This window comes from Meriones unguiculatus, chromosome 7 (genome assembly GCF_030254825.1).
Source record: "Meriones unguiculatus strain TT.TT164.6M chromosome 7, Bangor_MerUng_6.1, whole genome shotgun sequence".
In the NCBI taxonomy this organism is placed as follows: Eukaryota; Metazoa; Chordata; class Mammalia; order Rodentia; family Muridae; genus Meriones; species Meriones unguiculatus.
In genome coordinates, this window is record NC_083355.1 from 23139499 (window position 1) to 23160762 (window position 21264).

At 55.2% G+C, this 21264-nt stretch overlaps 1 protein-coding gene across 2 annotated transcripts; it reads left to right on the plus strand.

The window, feature by feature from the left end:
• Window positions 1-367: 367 nt before the first annotated feature.
• On the plus strand, window positions 368-21258 carry Cacnb1 (calcium voltage-gated channel auxiliary subunit beta 1). Of its 2 annotated transcripts, none has more exons than XM_021646855.2 (14): window positions 368-673; window positions 3214-3300; window positions 6256-6375; window positions 8870-8992; window positions 9506-9642; window positions 9869-9945; window positions 10323-10477; window positions 11438-11518; window positions 11890-11948; window positions 12095-12204; window positions 12356-12507; window positions 17017-17112; window positions 17471-17656; window positions 19413-21258. In XM_021646855.2, the coding sequence occupies exons 1-14, from the start codon at window positions 590-592 to the stop codon at window positions 19851-19853; spliced, it is 1908 nt and encodes a 635-aa protein (XP_021502530.1). In that variant the 5' UTR covers window positions 368-589; the 3' UTR covers window positions 19854-21258. The 2 variants fall into 2 exon arrangements, with proteins under 2 accessions (XP_021502530.1, XP_021502531.1); XM_021646856.2 differs by lacking the exon at window positions 10323-10477 and adding an exon at window positions 11165-11184 and having other exon boundaries at window positions 369-673.
• The last annotated feature ends 6 nt before the right edge of the window (window positions 21259-21264 follow it).

The following is a 21264-nucleotide window of genomic DNA, read 5'->3' on the forward strand; positions in this document are numbered from 1 at the left end:
ACCGGGAAGTTCCGGTGACCCAAGCTGGAGTCGGTCAGGGAGACCCGCTGGGAGAGTAGTTTGGGACCGAAAGGGAGGCCGTGCCAGTCGTGCCAACCTGCGCTTCACCCCCATCAGCGCTTGGCACGCACCGATAAACGCCCCCCACCTCCACTCCAGCCTCAAGGCCGGTCTCCCCTTGTCCCCCTGCAGGCCTCCTTCATCCCCAGGCTAATGGAAGGACAGCAGCGGAGCCCCTCCGGGTCCCGGAGGCCGGCTGGGCTCCGCTCCTCGGCCATTGTCTGCGCGCAGCAGGCGGAGGGGCTCGAGGGGCGGGGCCGCGGCGCGGGGCGGGAGCGAGGGAGGGGCGGAAGGGGAGGGGGGGGGATGCTGAGCCTTCAGGGGCGGAGGCGGCGGCGGCGGCCGCAGAGAGGAGAGCGCGAGCCGTGAGGGCAGCAAGGCGGCGAGTGTGCAGCCGGAGGTCGGGCCGGGCGACTGCACCCGGTGCTGGCTGCGCGACGCCGCGCTGCTCTGGGCTCGGACGGCCTCTCTCATGCGCTGAGGGCTCCCGGCTGGGCCGGGCGGGCGGCCGGACGGGAGGATCCTCTCCATGGTCCAGAAGAGCGGCATGTCCCGGGGCCCTTACCCACCTTCCCAAGAGATTCCCATGGAGGTCTTCGACCCCAGCCCACAGGTGAGGAGAGGTGCCAGGCTCGAGGGAAAAGACCGCTCCTGCGGACCTTGGGGTCGGCTCGGGAAACCCCGGGAAGGAAATGGTTATCTGCCCGGCGTGGGTAAGAGAGGGGGTGTCTGCGCGACCCCCTATCCCCGAGGGCTAGTGATCGATGGACTGTTGGCCCGAGTTAGGGTTGCCGTGCTGCGGAGCGGAGAGGGGGCGGGTGGGATGCCTGTCAGCCTCGCCTCCAGGTCTCTCCCCTGCGTCCGGGTCCCTGCTACCGGGGGTACCGACTCTAGCGGGCTGACGGCGGGGATGCTGATGGGGGGTGGGGGGAAAATCAGGCCTTGAGAAGCGGAGTTGGAGGGAGGCTGGAGAGCGAATCAGGCGAAGGGGGCGACGCAGAGCACGTTTGGTTGGGGGCGCTAGCGGGTGTGGGTGGGGCGGGGGTAGTACCGGGAGAAGGCAGAGACCATGGTTGGAGGGCGTTGCCAACAGGCCTCCTAAGGCTCAGACATTGGCTTTCGAAGGTGGGGAAGGGATCAGCTCTGGAAGGCCCTCCCCTGGTCACCTGGTCTCGGTTTCTTTCTTGGATGTTTCCCTCCCTCCCCCCAACACCCACATTGGCTTACCCCTCCCCCTGCCCCGAGGGGTGGGAGCCTCCAAAGTTTGGAAAGTTGGATGGGTGCCAACTCACTGTCTTTGGAGGGGAGGACGCTGTTTTACCTGGGGGAGAGGCTCCCATTCTCACTTTTCCTATGCGCCTGGGTTACCCCCAGATAGGGGCATTCTTGGGCCTAGAGGAAGAGCCCCGTGGAATGACCAGCAGGGTATGAGGTGGCCATGCCCCGGTATTTCTCTTGGAGTTGTCCTTCTCCAAAGCTAGCGTTAACGCTTGCATTGCTGTGGCCAGAACTGTAAGCACCACGATGTGGTTGATGGGTGTGTATGGGGGGTCAGGTCAGACCTAAAAATACCTCATTCCTCCTCCCCAGGCCCCTTGGAGCCTGGGAGGCAGCTGACTGATGCCTTCCTTTCAGCTGTCCCCTGTCCCTCTGAAGGCCACTCCCTTTGCCCAGCTGGGGTGGGGTTGTGTCGTGAAAGAGTCTGAGGTTCACTGCAGGATCCTCTTAGGTTTGTAGGGAGGCCTCAAAACTAGCTTAGCTGTATGTCCAGTTTGAAAGAAGAACAAGGAAAGAGGATCATGGAAGAGACCTATTATTCATGTATCCACAATGTACGTGTGTGTGTGTGTGTGTGTGTGTGATAGGCTCTTTTGTAGTCCAGGCTGGCCTTGAACTTCTGATCTTCCTGCCTGCCTCTACCTCTGAAGAGTGGGGAATTACAGGTGTGAGTCATTATGCCTGGTTGTGCAGCCTCCTTGTTACCAGGTCTCGGGAGCAAGAGCCTGCAGTATGGTTGAGAGTCCTCTAGGTTCTTTGGTCAAAGAAAGTCTGGGATAAAGGCTGGGGGGCAGGGGCTCATGGGCATTCTGCCCATTCTTTCCTGGGCAAGGGCCAAGTATGTGTGTGTGTGTGTGTGTGTGTGTGTGTGAGAGAGAGAGAGAGAGAGAGAGAGAGAGAGAAGCTGCTCCCTGTAAGAAGCATAGCGATGCTCACTATAAACCGTTGGCATTTGAGAGGTCAGGCAGGGTCCCCCCCACTCCAGTTAGAGTCCAGTAGGAGAGATTAGCCATCTTACCTGGTCCTGTCAGGACTACGTTCTGTTCTAGTCTCAGCTTGGGGTGGGGCCAAAGAGCCTTTAGATTGATGGAGCAGGGTTAGGATGGGGATTGGGCAGTAGCAACTGGCGTGGGAGTCCAGTGGATCCTACCTTGGGGAGGAATATAAACACTGATTATGAGGAGGAAGGCTGAGAGAAAGTTCTGCTAGGGTGGAGGTGAGAGTGGGAAGCAGATGCTCCCGAGGCGCCAGGCCACAGGTTGGGTGTTTACTTTCCAGATACAGTCCTGTCCCTCCTCCCTCTTTTCCTTGCTCGGAAGGTCCTCAAGCGCTGGGTGCCTTTCTTTCCTACTCTGGGAAGCAGAAAGCACAGGAGTTATGCTCAGGGGAGAAACCACGCCTGCCCCTGGGTTGCCTTCCCTCCTCTCCCTGGGGGCACACTGCACTAAGGCCCCTCAGCTCCAGATGCAGGGGAGAGGAGATCCCTCTCTCTTCTTCCACCCCCCAGCACTGCAGGCAGCCTCTCCCTCCCCCTGAGGCTGCTGCAGCCTGCCCAGCATCTTAATTAGCTTAGCTGCCTAATGAGACTCCCATTCCTCAGGCCTTCTGCTTCCCAGCCTTCGGCTTGATTTGGGGATCCCTGTGTGTGCATCCCAGGCTCTGTTGCACGTTTCCTCATGGTGGCTGTTGTCTGGGCACCGTGGGTGAAGACCTTCTTTCCTTTCAGGCTGGCCACCTCTGGGAGGAGCTGAGGATAGGGGTGGGGCAGAGTGGAGAGTCCCCCAGGCTAGGCTGTATGTAGCCCCAGCCCTGGTAGGAGGTGTGCCGGGAAAGGGTCTTTCTGATTTCACTCTCCTTCCTTTCCCATCTCTCCAGGGCAAATACAGCAAGAGGAAAGGACGGTTCAAAAGATCAGATGGGAGTACGTCTTCAGATACCACATCCAACAGCTTCGTCCGCCAGGTAACAGGGAAGATGGGGTGGGAGCTGCAGTTGGTTGGTGGAGGCTGGCCTGCCACCTTCCCCAGGCACCCTTTCCCATATCATTTGTCACCTGCCTGGAACCACCACAACACCCTGACACCCCGTGACCTCTCCTGGATGTGCTGTCAGCTGCACCCACTGCCTCAGCCCCCGCCCCCGCCAGCCCCTCCTCCAGCACCAGCTACCAGCCCCTGCTGCCTGCCTGCCTGCCTGCCTGCGTCATCTCATTCAGGGACAGCCTGGCCTGCCTCCTCCTAGCTTGCTTCGGGCTGTCACCCACTCCCCCTGCCGGCTGTCTGCTTCCATGTCCTCCCCCAGAATCTGTGACAGGGTGGGGCTGAGCCAGGTGCTTGGGAATGAGCTTAGATACCAGGCCCTGGTGAGGTCAGGAACACATGCTCCCCTCTTCCAAATCTGACTCTTTAATATGCACGGAGAGAGCAAGGTACGGGAGGAGAGGTGTTTCGTTTTAGAGGGCCGTAGCCTGCATCCCTAGCTGAAGTGGGTGCTGACAGTAGCTCTCTGGGCCCTCATGCTGAGCTGGGAAAACTGCCACTTCCTCTCTTCCCTCAACTCCAGGCCATCTTAGGCTGGGGGGGGGGAGGCAGTGAGGAGGCATGTGGTTGCTATGACTACCGAGCATCTCAACAAAGCCTGGTACCCAAAAAAAGGCAAGAGGGGCTTGGGATCAGACAAGGAAAGGGGTGTGCTAAGGAGATTATAGACAGAACAGGAGAGGGCAGAGGACACTAGGAAGGAGGAGCCCCCTGGGGGTAGGCCCCACTGGGTCCATAAGACAAGGCAGTAGCAGGCAGGTCGGTCACTGGAGTGAGTACTTTCTCTTGATTCTTCTATCTCTAGTTTTTTCACACATAAACCCAGGCCTAGCTCTAGGGGCTGAAGGGAGGCCTTGATCCAGAGTCTGTCTAAAACACACAGACATACCATAAGTCCTTCCTGTCATCGTTCCTTCAGCCCTCCTGTTCCAGAACTGGGCCAGGGCCAGGTCTAGAAACAATGATGCTATGCTTCTGTTGTTACTCAGGGCAGGAAGAGCCTTCAGTTTCCCCCTTGCCATGGAGTCAGACCCCACAGTCTCCCATTCTTCCTCCTCTGGGCTCCCCAAGTCCTACCCCCAGTAGGTGGCGGGAGTGGGGGGCAGACCTTGCCACATCTCTGAGCTAAATATACCCTAGCAGTTTGCACATGTAGCAACTCTGCTTGTAACCTGAGCCCCTAGGGGAACGGGCTGCGTGGGCCACCCCTAAGGCCGGCAGGGCCCGGCACTGAGGGTGCCGGGGATGGAGGTGCCCAGCCGGACCCTGGTAGTGGTGAGCTGGGGATGGCCCAGGTGGTGGGTGGGTGGAACAGCCCCTCAAATTTCCGTGGAGGGCCTTTCTCCAGCCCATCTCCTTGCCCCTTCCTGTCTCGCACTTCTGGTTGTGTGTATGTGTGTGTGTATGTGTGAGCCTCTTGCGGTCAGCAGGTGCCTCTCCTCCTGCCCACCTCTGCTTGTCTGTCTGTCTGGGCATTTGTATTCTTGGTTTGGGGGGACAGTGCAACAGGGGAGGGGAGGGGGTCCTTTTGCTTCTCCTTCCCCTGGCTTTGTGTCTCTTTTCCAGCTTTAATTAGTGACCCAAATCCCTAGCCCACAGCGCCTCCATTGAATCCCCCATTCTCAGGATTTTCCCTAGGGAAGGCATTGCTTGTACCAGCTGATGACCAGGGGTATCTGGGAAGAGGTAGGTCTTGGCATACTTGTTTCATGCCAAACCCGTGGACAATCCCAGCCAAGTGACTCTCTCCTGCCCTTGGGAGAGATCCCTCACGTCCCTGCAATTTCACGTTTTTTTTCCCTATTTCCTCCCAGACTTGACTGCCACCACCCCAGAAGTCACAACAGATCCACACGTCCTGTCCTCTGCCACCCTCAGGGACCCTGTGGGCTGCCCCTGGTGACTGACTGGATTGTTCACACGAGCACACAGTATGATGACTCAATTGTTCAGACCCAGCACACACTGTTGAATACATCTTCTCAAGCACACTTTTTGTTATTTCCAAACACACACACACACACACACACACACCACACATATGCCTGCACATTCATGACCATGACATCTGTATAGCTTCCATGTGTCTCGCACATACACACATGTCTCCTCCCTCTTCTAGAGTCCTTTGCACTCTGGGATGGTGTCTGGGGTCCACGTTGGCTTCCTGGCATACTCAGTCTTCCAACCCCACTTTACCCTGGCATTCTAGCAGCCTAGTGTCGGGGCAAAGGCCTGTTCTATGCTCTCCCCTCCGCTCGAACCTCCAGTCTCCGCTCCCCTGAAAATCATACGGGAGCCTGGAGTTGGCTGTGAGGTGGCCCTATTGAGAAATTTCCAGCCAGAAGGGTGGGTATCTTGCCCCTCTGATCCTCAATCAACATTTTTGGTGGCCCCGTCATTCCGACAGGCCGCCCATGGCCAACAGTGAGGATTGGGGCCTAAGAAGGTGGCTACAGTCCCTGGAAAGGATGGCGTGGAGTTTCTGCTATGCCTTCTCGGCCACTCAGGGGGCAGAGCAGGGAAGGAGGAGCAGGGAGGAGGAGCAGGGAGCTAGATTCATCCCCTGGCATGTCTCCCTTGGGCTGTGCCCCTATCAGGTTCCCACCCCTCCCAAGCCCCAAGCAGCTGTCATTAGACCTGCCTTAACCTCCGACTGACTGTTGTCACCTTCGCTGGGGTCACACTCATTCCACAGGCCTGCAAACCTCGACCCTGGCCTCCTCATTCTAAGAATACCTCCTTTCTAGGCCTGGTGCTATTGTGTTGGACTGACCAGGTCTTTAGATTTTTTTTTTAGGATGGGTGGCATCTCCCTGCCATCCCCAGGAGCTAGAAGAAGTGGCATTGGTCCTGAGCTGGCTCCTTCTGCTTTCAGGGCTCAGCCGAGTCCTACACGAGCCGTCCATCAGACTCTGATGTATCTCTGGAGGAGGACCGGGAAGCCTTAAGGAAGGAGGCAGAGCGCCAGGCCTTAGCCCAGCTCGAGAAAGCCAAGGTGAGAGATAAAAGGAGAGCTGTGGGCATTATCCTCACCCCACCCCCCATCCTGAGAGAGCCTGGGCAGACCCAGTGTCAAGGTTTGGCTAGTTGTTTACAAAAGTCCGCCCCAGACCCCATGGCGTCTTTCCCCTGTGGGGGAACAAACAAAGGTTGGGGTGTGATAGCTTCCTCCTCATCCAGTGTCTGATGCTGTTTCCACATAGCTTGATAAGTGATGACATTGTCCCTTCCTGGGCCAGGGATGTAGCTCAATGGTAGAGTGCTTGCCTAGCTGGCCCAAGGTCCTCGGTTCAATCCCCAGCACCACGAAGAAAACAAACCTGCTTTCTAGAATCAAATGTCCTGGGTTGGAATCCCAGCCTTGGCTGTTGTTCTAGGGTAAAGTCTCCCTATGTGGCCCATACTTGCGGTGAACTTCCGATGTTTCTGTTTCAGTCTTTAGAATATACCCAGCTTCTAGCCCTGATTCCCCCCCCACACACACACACCTACAATACCCTCCCCACCTCCCTACACACACACACCTTAGATTGAACCTAAGGTCTTGTTCATGCCAGGCGAGAGCTCTGCCATTGAGCTATCTCCCCATCCCCCCTTTTGGTTTTTCAAGACAGGGTTTCTCTGTGTAGCCCTGGCTGTCCTAGAACTCACTCTGTAGACCAGGCTGGCCTCGAACTCAGAGATCTGCCTGCCTCTGCCTCCCAAGTGCCACCTGGCCCGGTCTTGGCCTTTTTTTATGGAGGGTGTTTACATTTTTTAAAATCACTCTTTTTTTTGGGGGGGGGATGCATGTGTGCTGTACTGAACATACGGAAGTCAGAGGACAGCTGTCCTCTCCTTCCACCGAGGGATCCGGTTCAGGTGTCAGGCTTGCCGGCAAGCTCTTTTACATGCCGAGCCATCTCGCTGACCCTCTTCCTTGGTGTTTGACATGGGGTCTCATTCTGTAGCCCACAATGTCCCAGAATTTATAGCAATCCCCCTTCCTCAGCCTCCCAAGAGGTGGGATTACAGACTGAGCTGCCACACGTGTGTGTGTGTGTGTGTGTGTGTGTGTGTGTGTGTGTGTGTGTGTGTGAGTCTGTTTGTGTGTGCGCGCACTCGTACGCGCAGGTGCTCACTCGTGTATGCTGTAGCAGAGGCCAGAGGTCAGCTGTCTTCCTCAATTGTTCCACACTGAACCTGGCGCTTGCCTCTGGTGAAGCCAGTGTGCCTTCCCTGGATTCACTGTCTCTGCTCCTGAAACCCCAGTGCTGGGGTTCTGGATGTGACCCGCAGTTCCTGGCCTTTACGTGGGTGCTAAGGTGTTTGTCTGGGGGTGGGATACTGCCACTCCTGGAGAAGATGATAGCCACGACAAGTCTCAGGCTGATCTCTGCCCAGCACACACACACACGCACACACGGCACAAGCACTTTACCTACTGAACCATCTCACAGCCATGATGGTAGGTTTTTGCCACTTTTCCATGACGTGTTTACAAAACAACATACCTTGGAAGCCCCAGCATGATTAAATGTCAAATTCTAGGTTCTTTTTTGTTTTGTTTTATTTTGTTTTGTATTTCAAGACAGGGCTTCTCTGCATAGCCCTGTCCTGTCCTAGAACTCACTCTGTAGCCCAGGCTGGCCTCAAACTCAGAGATCCAACTTACCTCTGCCTCCGGAGTGGTGGGATTAAAGGTGTGTGCCACCGCCGCCCGGCCTGACCTAGATTCCATTTTCAAGTACTTTAAAATTTATCTCATGCTTGTATGTCTGTGTTACTTGCCGTGGCTTGCGTGTGGAGGCCGGAGGACAGCTTTCAGGGGTTGGGTTTGTCCTTGCACCAAATTAGTCCTGGGGAATCAAACTCAGGTCGTCGGTCAAACTTGGTGGCAGACCAGCCCTGCATTCCAGATTTTTGTTTTTCTTTTAAGTAACTCATTTTATTTTTATTTTATGTGCATTTGTATGTGTGAGGGTATCAGATCTTGAACTTAAGAGACAGTTGTGAGCGGCCATGTGGGTTGACTGGGAATTGAACTCGGGTCCTTTGGAAGAGCAGACAGTGCCCTTAGCTGCCCAGCCATCTCTCCAGCCCGTTTCTTTTCTTTGTACCTAATTAGCGTGTACGCTCTAGTGTGTGTTTGGGCGTGGTGTTGTATGTGTGAGGACGTGTGTGCCGCAGCACATGTATGTGGGGGACAGGGGACACCTTTGTGAAGTCGGCTCTCTCCATCTGCCCTTACTTAGGTTCTGGGGACCAAACTCAGATCGCCAAGCTTGAGCGGTAAATTCCATTAACTGATGAGCCACCTCCCCGGCACCCCGCCCTCTGCCTTTTTTTATTGTAAAAGTTACGGAAAACCACACAACCCATTCAGCCTACATTTCAGTGAATAATTTACAAAGCAAACAACCGCACAGCCACTATCCTAGTCAAGCAAGGTACTACTTGGCCTCAGCCCCTTGGCCTTCATCCACCTCATGAGTCTGTCTTTCCTCTAGACCAAACCAGTGGCTTTTGCTGTTCGGACAAATGTTGGCTACAATCCGTCTCCAGGGGATGAGGTGCCCGTGCAGGGAGTGGCCATTACCTTTGAGCCCAAGGACTTTCTGCACATCAAGGAGGTGGGGCAAATGCTTGGCACCTGGAGGGGGGGATGAGGGTGGGAATTAGCGAGCGGTGCAGGGGTGCTAGGAGAGGGGTGTCTTGAAGTCTAGTGAAAAAAAAAAAAAAAGCTGAGCCAAGCGCAGCTGAGTCTGCTGTGCAACCTTGGGCAGATCTCTTCCCCTCTCTGAACCCCTGAGTTTTCATCGGTTAATGGGTGGTAATGACTTCGTCACAGAGCTGTTGAGAGCGTTTGCCGTGAGCTCTGTGATAGAGCGACAGTGTGCCCAGTGCTTGTGGGTGGCTGTCACTCCTGCTGCTGATGCCGGCCGCATGGTTCTCCGAGAGGCAACCTCTCTCTGACAGAGAATGGTCCACAGTCAGAGAGGGACCTGGACTTGGGTTTTTTTTTTGGAATCGGGATGCTGTCCTCTGAGACCGATGCCAGCGGTGAGGGTATCTCTGAGGGAGCCATCTACGGGAGGGGCTGGCAGCTCCCACCTCCAGCCTCCCTCTCGGCCTCTCGTCCACAGAAATACAATAACGACTGGTGGATTGGCCGGCTGGTGAAGGAAGGCTGCGAGGTTGGCTTCATCCCCAGCCCTGTCAAACTGGACAGCCTCCGCCTGCTGCAGGAACAGACCCTGCGCCAGAACCGCCTCAGCTCCAGGTGGCTGCCTGGGGATGGGGCATTGCTATCCTTGGAGAGGCCAACAGGAAGGGGGAGTCCCCAGAGCTGATCCTTGGCCTCTAGCTAAACCTGCCTATGGCCTTACTGGGGTGGGGGGGGAACGGAGTTGGAGAACTACCAGGCTGGCACCCCCTGTCAGCACTGGAGTCCCGCAGCCCCACGCCCACCTGTGCTCACTAGTTCCTTTGCTTCCCTGCCCACACAGCAAGTCAGGTGACAATTCCAGTTCCAGTCTGGGAGACGTGGTGACTGGCACCCGCCGCCCCACACCCCCTGCCAGTGGTAAGAGCTGCCTGCAACCCAGAGGGGGCTAGGGGAGAGTTTTTCCCGGGTGGGGTGGTCTCTCCACAGGGGTGGTCCCTTCACCTTGCAATAGGAAGTGCCTCAATTCTGAGTTCCCCCAAACACATGCAATGGTACCCCTTCCATCAAGGATAGGATATTCTCTAAGCTGAGCCTGTCGTGTCTCTCCTGTCCCCTCTCTGTGGTTAGCTCCATCTCTCTGCCTTCCCCCCCCCGCCCCTCATCCCCCATCCATTCTCCTAGCCCTGTTCCATTCACCTCTTCTTTCTTTTTTCCCCTTCCCATCCTTGTGTCCTGCACTGCATCTCCATGCTCATCTCACTCCTCTCCTTTCACCTCCTTCCTGACTGGTCCAGGTAATGAAATGACTAACTTAGCCTTTGAGCTAGACCCCCTAGAGTTAGAGGATGAGGAGGCAGAGCTAGGGGAGCAGAGCGGCTCCGCCAAGACTAGCGTGAGCAGCGTCACCACACCGCCACCCCATGGCAAGCGCATCCCCTTCTTTAAGAAGGTAATTCTGTCTGCTTTCCTGTGAGGGGAGTCAGGGCCTACCTCTTGGCAAAGAAAGGGGATAGGGTGGTCCAGTCTATTTTGAGCCCCTGGGCTTTCTGCCTAGCTGGATGTGAAGGGGGGAGGGAGGGATGGGGTTGGGACCATCCCTCTCTTTATAAAGCCCCATTCCCCCAACTCCTTGGGGAGGGGTGGCCCTTGCTTTGTGTAGTAATAATAAATACTTCCAGTCTTTGTCCTCATGACCAAGGTATGCTCCACTCTGGGTTGTAAAGGACGGAATGACATTCATTTGCCCCTTTCCAACTCTATGCGTGGGTGTATGAGGGGGTGCTCAGGGGAACCCTTAAAATATACAGGATTGTACAACGGAGCCGAATGTGGGCCCTGAATTAGGGGCTTTTAATGTCGCTAGACCTTGGAGAGTTAAACCTAGAGGGCCTTGTTCCACTGGCTAACTCTCTGTCCTGTGCCCCAGTCTCCAAGCCCACCTTTGGCTCCCCTTTGGCACGGGGGTTCCATCCCCTCTCTGGCTCTGTCTGTCACTAACACGCATGCCTGTTATTTTTCCTCGTTTACCTGCTCTCTTGCCCCTTCTTCTGTCCTGGCTCCTTCCTGGCCCTCTACCCCTGCCTGGTGCCTCCCCCTCTCTCCTCCCTTTTCCCCTCCTGGCACTCTCTGGACCCAGCCAAACAGAAGCAGAAGTCGGTGAGTAGAACAGCTTTCTGTGTCCGCCCCACCCGGGATGTGCCGGGGAACCTTCTAACACCCGTTCCCATCTCTCTCCCTTTACCCTCCCTTCCCAGCCCTGCTTGGCCAGCCCCCTCCCCGACCCCCTGACACCTACATCTGGGCTCTGGGGACAAAGGGAGGAAAGGCTGCATGGGGAAGCCTGGAGACTTGGGGAGAGGGGCTGATGCCATCTCTACCCTGGGGTTCCCCTTCCCTGCTTCCCTCCCAGACAGAGCACGTGCCCCCCTATGACGTGGTACCGTCCATGAGGCCCATCATCCTGGTGGGACCGTCACTCAAGGGCTATGAGGTAGGCGCTCTCCCGGGTGTGCACCCAGATGGGCCCAGACCTCCCGAGTGTGCGGATCTCCCAAAGGACCCATATGCCCAAAGCCCATGTCCCTTCAGAGTAAACCCCGCTGCGGGCCTGACCCATGGGAAGTCCACTCAGGAGGGCCCAGTCTCCCAAGGAAAATTCTCAAGAGCTCTCTTGGAGAGGCCACATAAGGGACCAGTGGGAGTCAGGCTCCACTGGAGGCCCCAGACCCTGAGAAAGCATCCACCCTTCTAGAGACCCCTTCATCTCAGTTTTGAAAGAAGGTAGAAGGGGAGGGTTCCTGATGCCCAACAGGATGTTCAGAGCCTGACTTCTCCCTTCCCCTCCAACCCCCGCGGTGGCAGGTAACAGACATGATGCAGAAAGCACTGTTTGACTTCCTGAAGCATCGGTTTGATGGCAGGTAAGACCCTGAGACCGGCTGTGGCTCCTTCCTTCCACTCGGAGATGAACAAGATGTCTGAAGGGACCGCTCTGGGACTCTCAGTCAGAGACAAGGGTGGCAGGTCTGGAGCCAACCCCTGACTCCGTCCCTGTCTGGTCGTTCAGGATCTCTATCACTCGGGTCACGGCTGACATCTCCCTGGCCAAGCGCTCAGTCCTCAACAACCCCAGCAAACACATCATCATAGAGCGCTCCAACACACGCTCCAGCCTGGGTGAGCTGCCCGCCTCCTCCTCCCCAACTCCCAGCCTGGCAGGGTGGGTGGGATGTGAAACAATGCTGGGAAGTCTCCGGAAGCTCCCCCTCTCTCCGCTGCCTCCTGAGGGGGGTACCTTCTGATCTTCCCTCCCTCCCCCACGCCCCAGCTGAGGTCCAGAGTGAGATTGAGCGGATCTTTGAGCTGGCCCGGACCTTGCAGCTGGTCGCCCTGGACGCTGACACCATCAACCACCCAGCCCAGCTCTCTAAGACTTCACTGGCCCCCATCATTGTTTACATCAAGATCACATCTCCCAAGGTGGGTGCGGGAGACTGGTTCTAATGGGAAACATAAGGGTTGCTGAACATAATAAGAGTCAGACACAACATACCTTCTGAGTATCAATATTGTAGATGTTCTTAGCTTTAGATAGGCCCGTCTCCTCTCTAGTCTTCTGATCCACCCTGGGATCAGAAAAATGAAAGAATCTGGTATGGTTTGTTCCAGTGTCACCCAGCTCTGTGGCGGTTGGAAAGTTTTCAATTGTCTAACGTCAGGCCCTGTACTGTCCTTGTATGGACTTTGATACAGAGAATCCTGCTAGGGACTCCATGAACTTTCTCCTTCCATCTGCCTTTAATTTTTTTTTCCTTTTTATCCTTTTTAGCTATGTATATATGTGTGGGTATGTGCGTGTGAGAGCCCACACACCCTCCCCACAGGCTGGAGGCATAGAATCTCCCTAGCGCTGGAATTTCAGGTGGTTCTGAGTTGTCCCAGATGGGCGCCAGGGACCGAACTTGAGTGCTGTGCGTGCTCCTGACCACTGAAACACTTCGCCAGTCTTTCTCTTTCAAGACAGGGTCTCCCTGTGTAGCTTAAACTCATTATCCTCTGCCTTAGCCAGCCAAGTTCTGGGATTCAGCTGTGTGACATCACCCCTGGCTCCACAGCCTTCCCCTTCTAGATGTTAGTGGGGATTTGAGAAACATTGAGGAAGAATTTAGGTGAAGGTTTTGAGAAACCTTTTTTTTGCGGGGGGGAGAGGGGCAGTGTTTCTCTTTGGCTGTCCTGGACTCGCTTTTGTACACCACGCTGGCCTTGAACTCACAGAGATCTGCCCGCCTCTGCCTGAGTGCTGGGACTACAGGCATGCACCCACCACTCCCGCCTCTTAAATTTTAAACGTAATTCATTTTTAATCCGTTTTGATGCTGGCCTTGAACTTACGATCCTCCTGCCTCAGCCTCTCCAGGGTTACAGGCATAGGCCACCACATCCGGCTCTGTGAGGCTCGAGAGATTAGAAATCAGAAATTTAAAGGCCCTTTGTACAGTCCAGTTCAATATGGCAGACAGCAGCAGTGACTGACTGTTCATGGGAATGTCCTTTTTGTGTGTTTGTGTAGCTTTGGCTGTCCTGGACTTTCTTGGTAGACCAGGCTGGTCTCAGAACGCACAGTGATCCCTCTGCCTCTGCCTCCCTGAGTGCTGGGATCAGAGGTGTGCGCCACTAGGACGGGCCTGTGCCTTCTCCCTAACCTTTCTGAGTCCTCAGTTTCTAATGACGTAATCAGTGTGATGGGATTTACATACTTGAGGGTGGCGATGCTGAAAAGATCAAATGAGGTGATGGATGTAAAGACACTCTGTGGCCTAGAAAGTAGCAGAGGTTCCATCTCTCCCTCGGAGGTTATGGGCGTGGGCTCAGAGTGCCCGGGTTTCCTACCCAGGCTGTTAGCGTTGCTGTGTTCTTTTTGGCAAGTCCCGGAATGTCTCTGTGCCCTAGTTTTCTCATCTTCCACCTTGTCACACTTCAGTGATTATTGTGAAACTTACTAAGTGGCTTAATTATGCAAAAAGCCTGGTACCCAGGAAGGTGCCATATTCTTCCCCTTAGCTTTGTTTTCAGTTTTTGAAAGAGGAGCTCATGTAAGTCCGTTCTGGATTCACATTTACTATGCAACTAAGGATGGTCTTGAACTCCTGATCCTCTGTTTTCCAAGTGGTAGGATTTCAGGCACATGCTGGCCTGTGTCACCATGTTTGTTTTCTTTTCTTTTTTTTTTTATTTTGTTTTGTTTTGTTTTTGAGACAGAGGTTCTCTGTGTAGCCCTGGCTGTCCTGGACCTCACTTTGTAGACCAGGCTGACCTGGAATTCACAGAGATCTGATTGCCTCTGCCTCCCCAGTGCTGGGATTAAAGGTTTAAAGGTGTGCACTGACACCTGGATTGTTTGTTTTGAGACAGGGTCTCCTCTGTCCCAGGCTGGCCTTGAATTTACTGTGTATCAAAGGATGAACTTCTTGGTGTGTGTGTGTGTGTGTGTGTGTGTGCGCGCGTGTGCGTGTGCGTGTGTGTGTGTGTGCGCATGTGTGTGTGCTCGAGTGCCAGAGGAAAATCTACATTGTCATTCCTCAGGTGCCATTCCCATTTTTTGAGACAAAATTCCTCACTTGTCTCATAGGCTAGATTTGACTGGCCCGTTACTCATTTGTCTCTATTTCGCCAGCACTAGAATTTCAAGCCACACTTCTTTTTGGTTTTGCAAGACAGGGTTTGTCTGTGTAGTCCTGGCTGTCCTGTAACTAGCACTGTTGACCAGGCTGGACTCGAACTCAGATCCTCTCTCTCCTGAGTGCCGGAATTAAAGGTGTATGCCACCATCACCCTGTTCGCTATGGCCAACTTTTTTATGTTGATTCTGGGATTTGAACTCAGGTCTTGAGGCTTGAGAAGCAAGCACTTTACCAACTGAACCACCAGCCTGACCTTGAGCTTTTGCTCTGCCTAATTCCACCTCTTGCCGTTTCACTCATTTACTTTTTCCATTGCCAGGGATCAAACCCAGAGTCTTGTAAGTGCTAAGCGACTGCTATGTCACTAAGCTATTTTTCTAGTTCAATTTTGTTGCAATTAATGAAATCTTTGTTCTCATTTCCATCATGTAGCCAAGGCTGGTCTCAACCCCTAGACCCTCCTACCTTTGAATCCTGAATACTAGGATAACAGGCCTGTGCCATCATGCCCAACTCCAATTTTATTTTTTTGTTTTTGCTTTTGTCTTGTTTGAGATAGGGTTTTATACCATGGAGCCCTGGCTGGCCTGAAACTCATTCTGTAGACCAGGTTGGCTTTGAACTACAGGGATCTCCCCTTCCACTGCCCAAAGTCCCTCTAGGGACTGACGGTGTACACCACCACCTTGTCCTTTCAGTTTTATTTTTAAATAGATCATAAGTTTGGTATATGCGAGACCCTGGATTCGGTTCCCAGCACACACTGAAGAACAGGTTGTATGCCTTCATTCTATTTACTTCATCTTGTGTTTCCTAAGACCGTGAGCTTTTGGGGGGAGTGAGGCAAGAGGAGCAGAAGTTGGGTCACCCTGAGCTACACTGTGAGTTCATGGCCAGCCTGGGCTTGCCTCAATGCTCTCCCCCACCACACACACACACACACGGATATCTAAAAATGTGGTGGACACCTTTAATCCCAGCACTCAGGAGGCAGAGATAGATGGATCTCTGTGAGTATCAAGTTTCAGTCTAGCTGTAGACTGAGTCCCTGTCTCCAAAACCAAACAAAGGGGCTGGGGGGGGGGGGAGCTCAGAGGTTAAGAGCACTGGCTGTTCTCCCTAAAGGTCCTGAGTTTAATTCCCAGCAACCACATGGCGGCTCACACACATTTACAATGAGATCTCGTGCCCTCTTCTGACCGGCAGGCAGAACACCGTGTGTGTGTATTTTTCTAAACAAAACAAAAAAATGTAGCCTATATTCAACCTCTTTCAATTGTCTGAAGGATCCCCCTTATGATACCACTTTCTGTAACCCAGGGGTTTACCCAGGATCACACTTTGTCAGTCCTTTTGTATGAAATCGCTCTCGAGCTGCTTTCTTTAGACTTTTATGAGAATGGCGTTTTGCAATCGTACAGGCCACGGTGTTGTAGTCCAGCTCTCAGTTTGAGTTTGATGTTCTATGGCTGAATTTGGTTTTGGCGGAACAAGACTGGGCATGTTAAGAAGCGCACAACAGTCAGGTAGAGTGGTATGTGCCAGCTACTCAGGGTAGACAGGAGGCAGCAGATCACTGGTGCCGAGGACCTGTTGGATGCCAGCCTGGGTGACATAGCAAGTCCTCATTTTTTTTTTTTAAAGATCTACTTCTTTATTTCACGTATGAGTGCTCTGTTTGCATGTACATCTGCATGTCAGAAGAGGGCCCCAGATCTTATTATAGATGGTTGTGAGCCACCATGTGGTTGCTGGGAATGGAACTCAGGACCTCTGGAAGAGCAGACAGTGCTCTTAACCTCTGAGCCATCTCTCCAGCCCCAGTCCTCATCTCAAAAACAAGCAAACTTGGGGCGATGCTAGCTAGTATCCAGCAAGGAGTCCTCTGTGAAAGCTGGCTATTATTGTTCACAAGGACTAGAGAGAGTGAAGCTAGGAGCTAGAGAACGAGACTAAAGCCTGAACACAAGATGTGTGTGAGTGTGTGAGAGAGTGTGTGTGTGACTGAGTGTGAGTGTATGTGTGAGAGTGTGTGTGACTGTATGTGTGTGTGTGTGAATGAGTGTGAGTAGGTGTGCGAGTGTGCGCGCGTCTGTGTAGGTCTCTGTCTTGATGTCGACCTAAGCCCGAGCCGTGTATAGTGGACACAGAACTTGTGAGTTCCTTCTGGCAGTGGCCCTCAGGGCAGAGAGCCATGGGACATTCCACCGCTCTGACTCTGATTTCCCAGTGGCTCCAACCAGATTCTGCCTGTTAGACTTGGGCCATTGCCTGTGACCTTCCAGCGTCCTCTCTTCCCGCCAACCAGGTACTGCAGAGGCTCATCAAATCCCGAGGGAAGTCTCAATCCAAACACCTCAATGTCCAGATAGCAGCCTCGGAGAAGCTGGCGCAGTGTCCCCCTGTGAGTGCTCAGCCCCATGGGAGGGAAGGGAGGGTGTGCCTTTGGGTTCTCCTGCGCCCTTCAGCCTGCATGGAAAACAGCACCTGGGTAGAGAGGGTTGGCTGGTTGGCCAAATAGCTCAAGCACTCCTTCCTACGTGCGGAGCCACGCCCTGGTTCCCTTATCCCTAGAAAGCGAGGGAGTTGGGCTGAATTCCGTCCTCGGTAGGTCTGAGTGTCCTTTCCTTGCTCCACGTCCAGAGGCATTTTAACCTTGTCCTTCAACCCCTTGACTCCACCCACTGCACCCAGGCCACACCTTCAACCCTTGGTCACGCCCCCCGCTCATCCCAGCCCCGCCCCTAACCCCACCTCCGCAGGAAATGTTTGACATCATCCTGGACGAGAACCAGTTGGAAGACGCCTGCGAGCACCTGGCTGAGTACTTGGAAGCCTACTGGAAGGCCACGCACCCGCCCAGCAGCACGCCACCCAATCCGCTGCTGAACCGCACCATGGCTACCGCGGCTCTGGCTGCCAGCCCTGCCCCCGTCTCCAACCTCCAGGTACAAGTGCTCACCTCGCTCAGGAGGAATCTCAGCTTCTGGGGCGGGCTGGAGGCCCCACCGCGGGGAGGCGACGCGGTGGCCCAGCCTCAGGAGCACGCCATGTAGCCGGCGTCCCTCCGGCCTTCCCTCCCGCCCTGGAGCGCAGGGAACACGGGGAAGGAAGGGAAGAGCTTTTATTTTGTAAAAAACCTGGTGAGCGGCAGCGTCTGGTGTCTGTGGTTTTTGGTGGGACTAGGGGCCGGCTGGTGCTGCCTCCCTGGGACTGGTCCCTTAGGACTGCTTCTGTTGCCGGTTGGACCTGAGGCCTGATGGGGACCCTTGTAAGTGGAGGAACTAGGAAGAAAATCTGAGGAAGACCAATAGGCTTTTTCACTGGACTCTACACCCTTTTCTTTTTGTCGTTGTTGTTGCTGGTTTTTTGGAAACACAGTTTCATTCTGGCAGTAGCTGGCCTGGAAATTTGCAGTGTTCCAGACTGGCCTCAGACGGGAGGCCATCCTCCTGCTTCAGCCTCCTGGATGCTGGAATTACAAGCTAGCGCTACAGCCGTCAGCTGCGCGCCCACTTTAGCTCTAACCGAGTGGGGGCCATCGAACCCAGACAGCTTGCCCCTCCCGGCATCCCTCCATCCTTGAGGGACCCAAGCTGCAGCTTCTATGTGCCTAAGCTGTGCCTTCCACCGTCTCCCAGGGAAACAGAGTCCAGGAAAGGCTCTCCTCCCACGGAGCCACAGCCCATTTCTGAGCCCACGCCATTAAGTGTATCTGGTCTGGCTTAGAGCCAGAACACCATGAAGTCATTCTAGACCGCTGCATCTCAAGTGTGTTCAGCAACAGAACGTACTTGCTCAGTGGAGCTGAACCATCCCGGATCTACTCATGGCGGGGGGGGGGAGGGGGGGCTAGGCTCCCCTCCCCCCTGCCTCAGGGACCTCAGAAGCACTTCTTTGCCCACCCCCCTCTCTGCCTTAGAGCAGCTCCAGAAAGCAGTTTGGAAACGGGTGCTGTAGTCTTATTCCCGTCATACTGTAACCAGGAAACGGTGCCACGGGAGGGTGTCATTTGCTCAGCCTCGCAGCCTGAGACGGCGGGAGCTGTCAGCTGCTGTTGCAGAGGGCATCGGGCCACCTCACGGTCTCCAGCTGTGGGTGTAGAAGCGGGGAGGGTTGGAGACATGGAGTCATTAGCTTTCTTCAAATCGGCCGCTTTGAGTCCTTTATAGGGGAGAGGAGAGGGATCCCATCAACCCTGTGTAGGGAAAGGGAGAAGTGTGGGGTTCTGGAAGCCCGTGACCGAGGTCTAGTGTGGGCAGCGGAAGCTGGGGTCAGTGAGCCGACATCTCATCTCGGGGTGTTTGGAAAATCGGAGGAATTGACTAACCCGAGCAAGCGCTGACGAGTGGCGGTTACTAAAGAGCTGTTAACCATGATTAACCGAGGAAAGCATTAACCATACGCGTTAAGGAACGGTGACTAATTATTCAGGGCTCCTTACCATGGTAACCAGGAGGGCTCAGGCTCTGAAGTTGGGTACCCTCGGGCGGCTAGAGGAGCAAAGAGCCTGTGGCCTTTGCTCGGGCTGAGCTTTAGACCAGTCACCCTGCTCCGGGGTGCCCCTCCCACAGAGCCAGCCCCCTCCAGGAGCCAGGCTGGTATCTTGACTCCATCACTAACCTGCCTTGCTTTGTGTGTTTTTCTCCCCCCTCCCCCTCCCCGCCTGATCTGCATGGTGCGTGCCGTCTGTCTGCTAACCAGGGACCCTACCTTGCTTCCGGGGACCAGCCGCTGGACCGGGCCGCTGGGGAGCATGCCAGTGTGTACGAGTACCCCGGGGAGCTGGGCCAGCCCCCGGGCCTTTACCCCAGCAACCACCCACCTGGCCGGGCAGGCACCCAGCGGGCACTATCCCGCCAAGACACGTTTGATGCTGACACCCGAAACTCTGCCTACACGGAGCCGGGAGACTCGTGTGTGGACATGGAGACAGACCCCTCAGAGGGCCCGGGGCCTGGAGACCCCGCAGCGGGAGGCACACCACCAGCCCGGCAGGGCTCCTGGGAAGACGAGGAAGAGATGACCGACAACCGGAACCGGGGCCGGAATAAGGCCCGCTACTGTGCGGAGGGTGGTGGGCCGGTTCTGGGGCGCAACAAGAATGAGCTGGAGGGCTGGGGACAAGGCGTCTACATCCGCTGAGAGGCAGGGGCAGTTCTGGGAGAGGGAAGGCTCTGAGCCCGGGGAGGGGAGGGCAGAGGGGCACACCGCCCAAGTCGTGTCTTGCCTCTAGGGGGCGCTGTGTCCCTCCTTTTTCAGATGCCTTTGCTCAAAGCTTGGGGTTTCTTGGTGTTTCTCCTCCCTACTCCTGGGAGGTCCTTCACCCCCAGCTGTCGGCTTTTTCCTAACTGCTGCGGGTGGATGGGGGAAATACCTGTTTTCCGAAGTGCCCCCTTTCCCCGTCTTTGGGGGCTCTCTCCCTCCCAGAGAAAAGGTGCACTTCCTTAAACTCTACTCGGGGCTGTAAGTGAAGGTCCTGATTGGGGTGGGGGTGGGGGCTTCTTTTACCAACACAGGGGTATTTGGGAAAGGTTGGGTGCTTTTCCTGAAGAGAGCCCGCTGAATCTTCCCCAAACCTTAGACACAGGGTCCTCCACCACGTCCATCCCATCCCATCACCTAGTTCCCTAGCAGCATTCTCTGGTGGGTGAGAGCCGCAGCTTGGCAAAGCCGGTAGGGCTTGCACTGGGGAGCACAGCTGGGTTGTAAGCTGACCGGCATTGGTGTGCGCCCTCCGCCCTCCGTGGTCAAGAAATCAGGGCCTCGAGCCTTGAGGAGGGAGCAACTAGCGATGCTGCCCCCACCCCGTGCCCCCGCCCCCGTCTCCCCCAGGAATGAGCTTTGTCTACAGTGTACCCTGTCCTGCTACCATCAGAAGCGAGGGGCCCTCTGCATCTGAGCCCCACATTTCCATGCCACCTGGGTGTGGAGACCATGAATACTTTGGTCCACCTTATTCTAAACCAAAAAAACAAAACAAAAAAAACAAACCCCGCTCCTTCACCCTCATCCCGAGGCCCCAGGGGAGAGGCTCTATGGGTTGGTGCCCGAGAGGGGACCATCATCCGAGGGCTTCCTGAGGACCTTGGCCTCCCCTAGGGGTCTTGGTTGCTGCTGCTTCTCTGTATTTGCCTCTTGTGATCCTGTCCTTTCTCAGTGTCCACTGTCCCCCAAGAGAGGCCTCGGTAGCCTCTCTCCCCTGGGGTTCCCTTGGCCTTGCCATCCCTATAGTCCAGCAGCCCTGCCCTTCCCCAGCATCACAGCTGGTCCAGAGAGAGCCGATTGTGCCAACGAGGACTGGGCCCTGCCCAGCTGCCCACCTCAGGGATGGGCACCTCACGCCTGTCTCGCCACCTCCTGTGCCAATGTTGTCCCGCCCTCACCTGGGGGCGGGGTGCAGCTTCCACTTACAGGTTAGAAGACACCACTGCCCAACCATCCGCTCCCTGTCTAGTTTCCCGTGCCCGTCTGTCTGTCTGTCTGTCTGTACTCCTCTAGGAGAGATATTTTGCCACATATAAAACCACAGTTCTGTCCTTTGCGGCCACCTCCT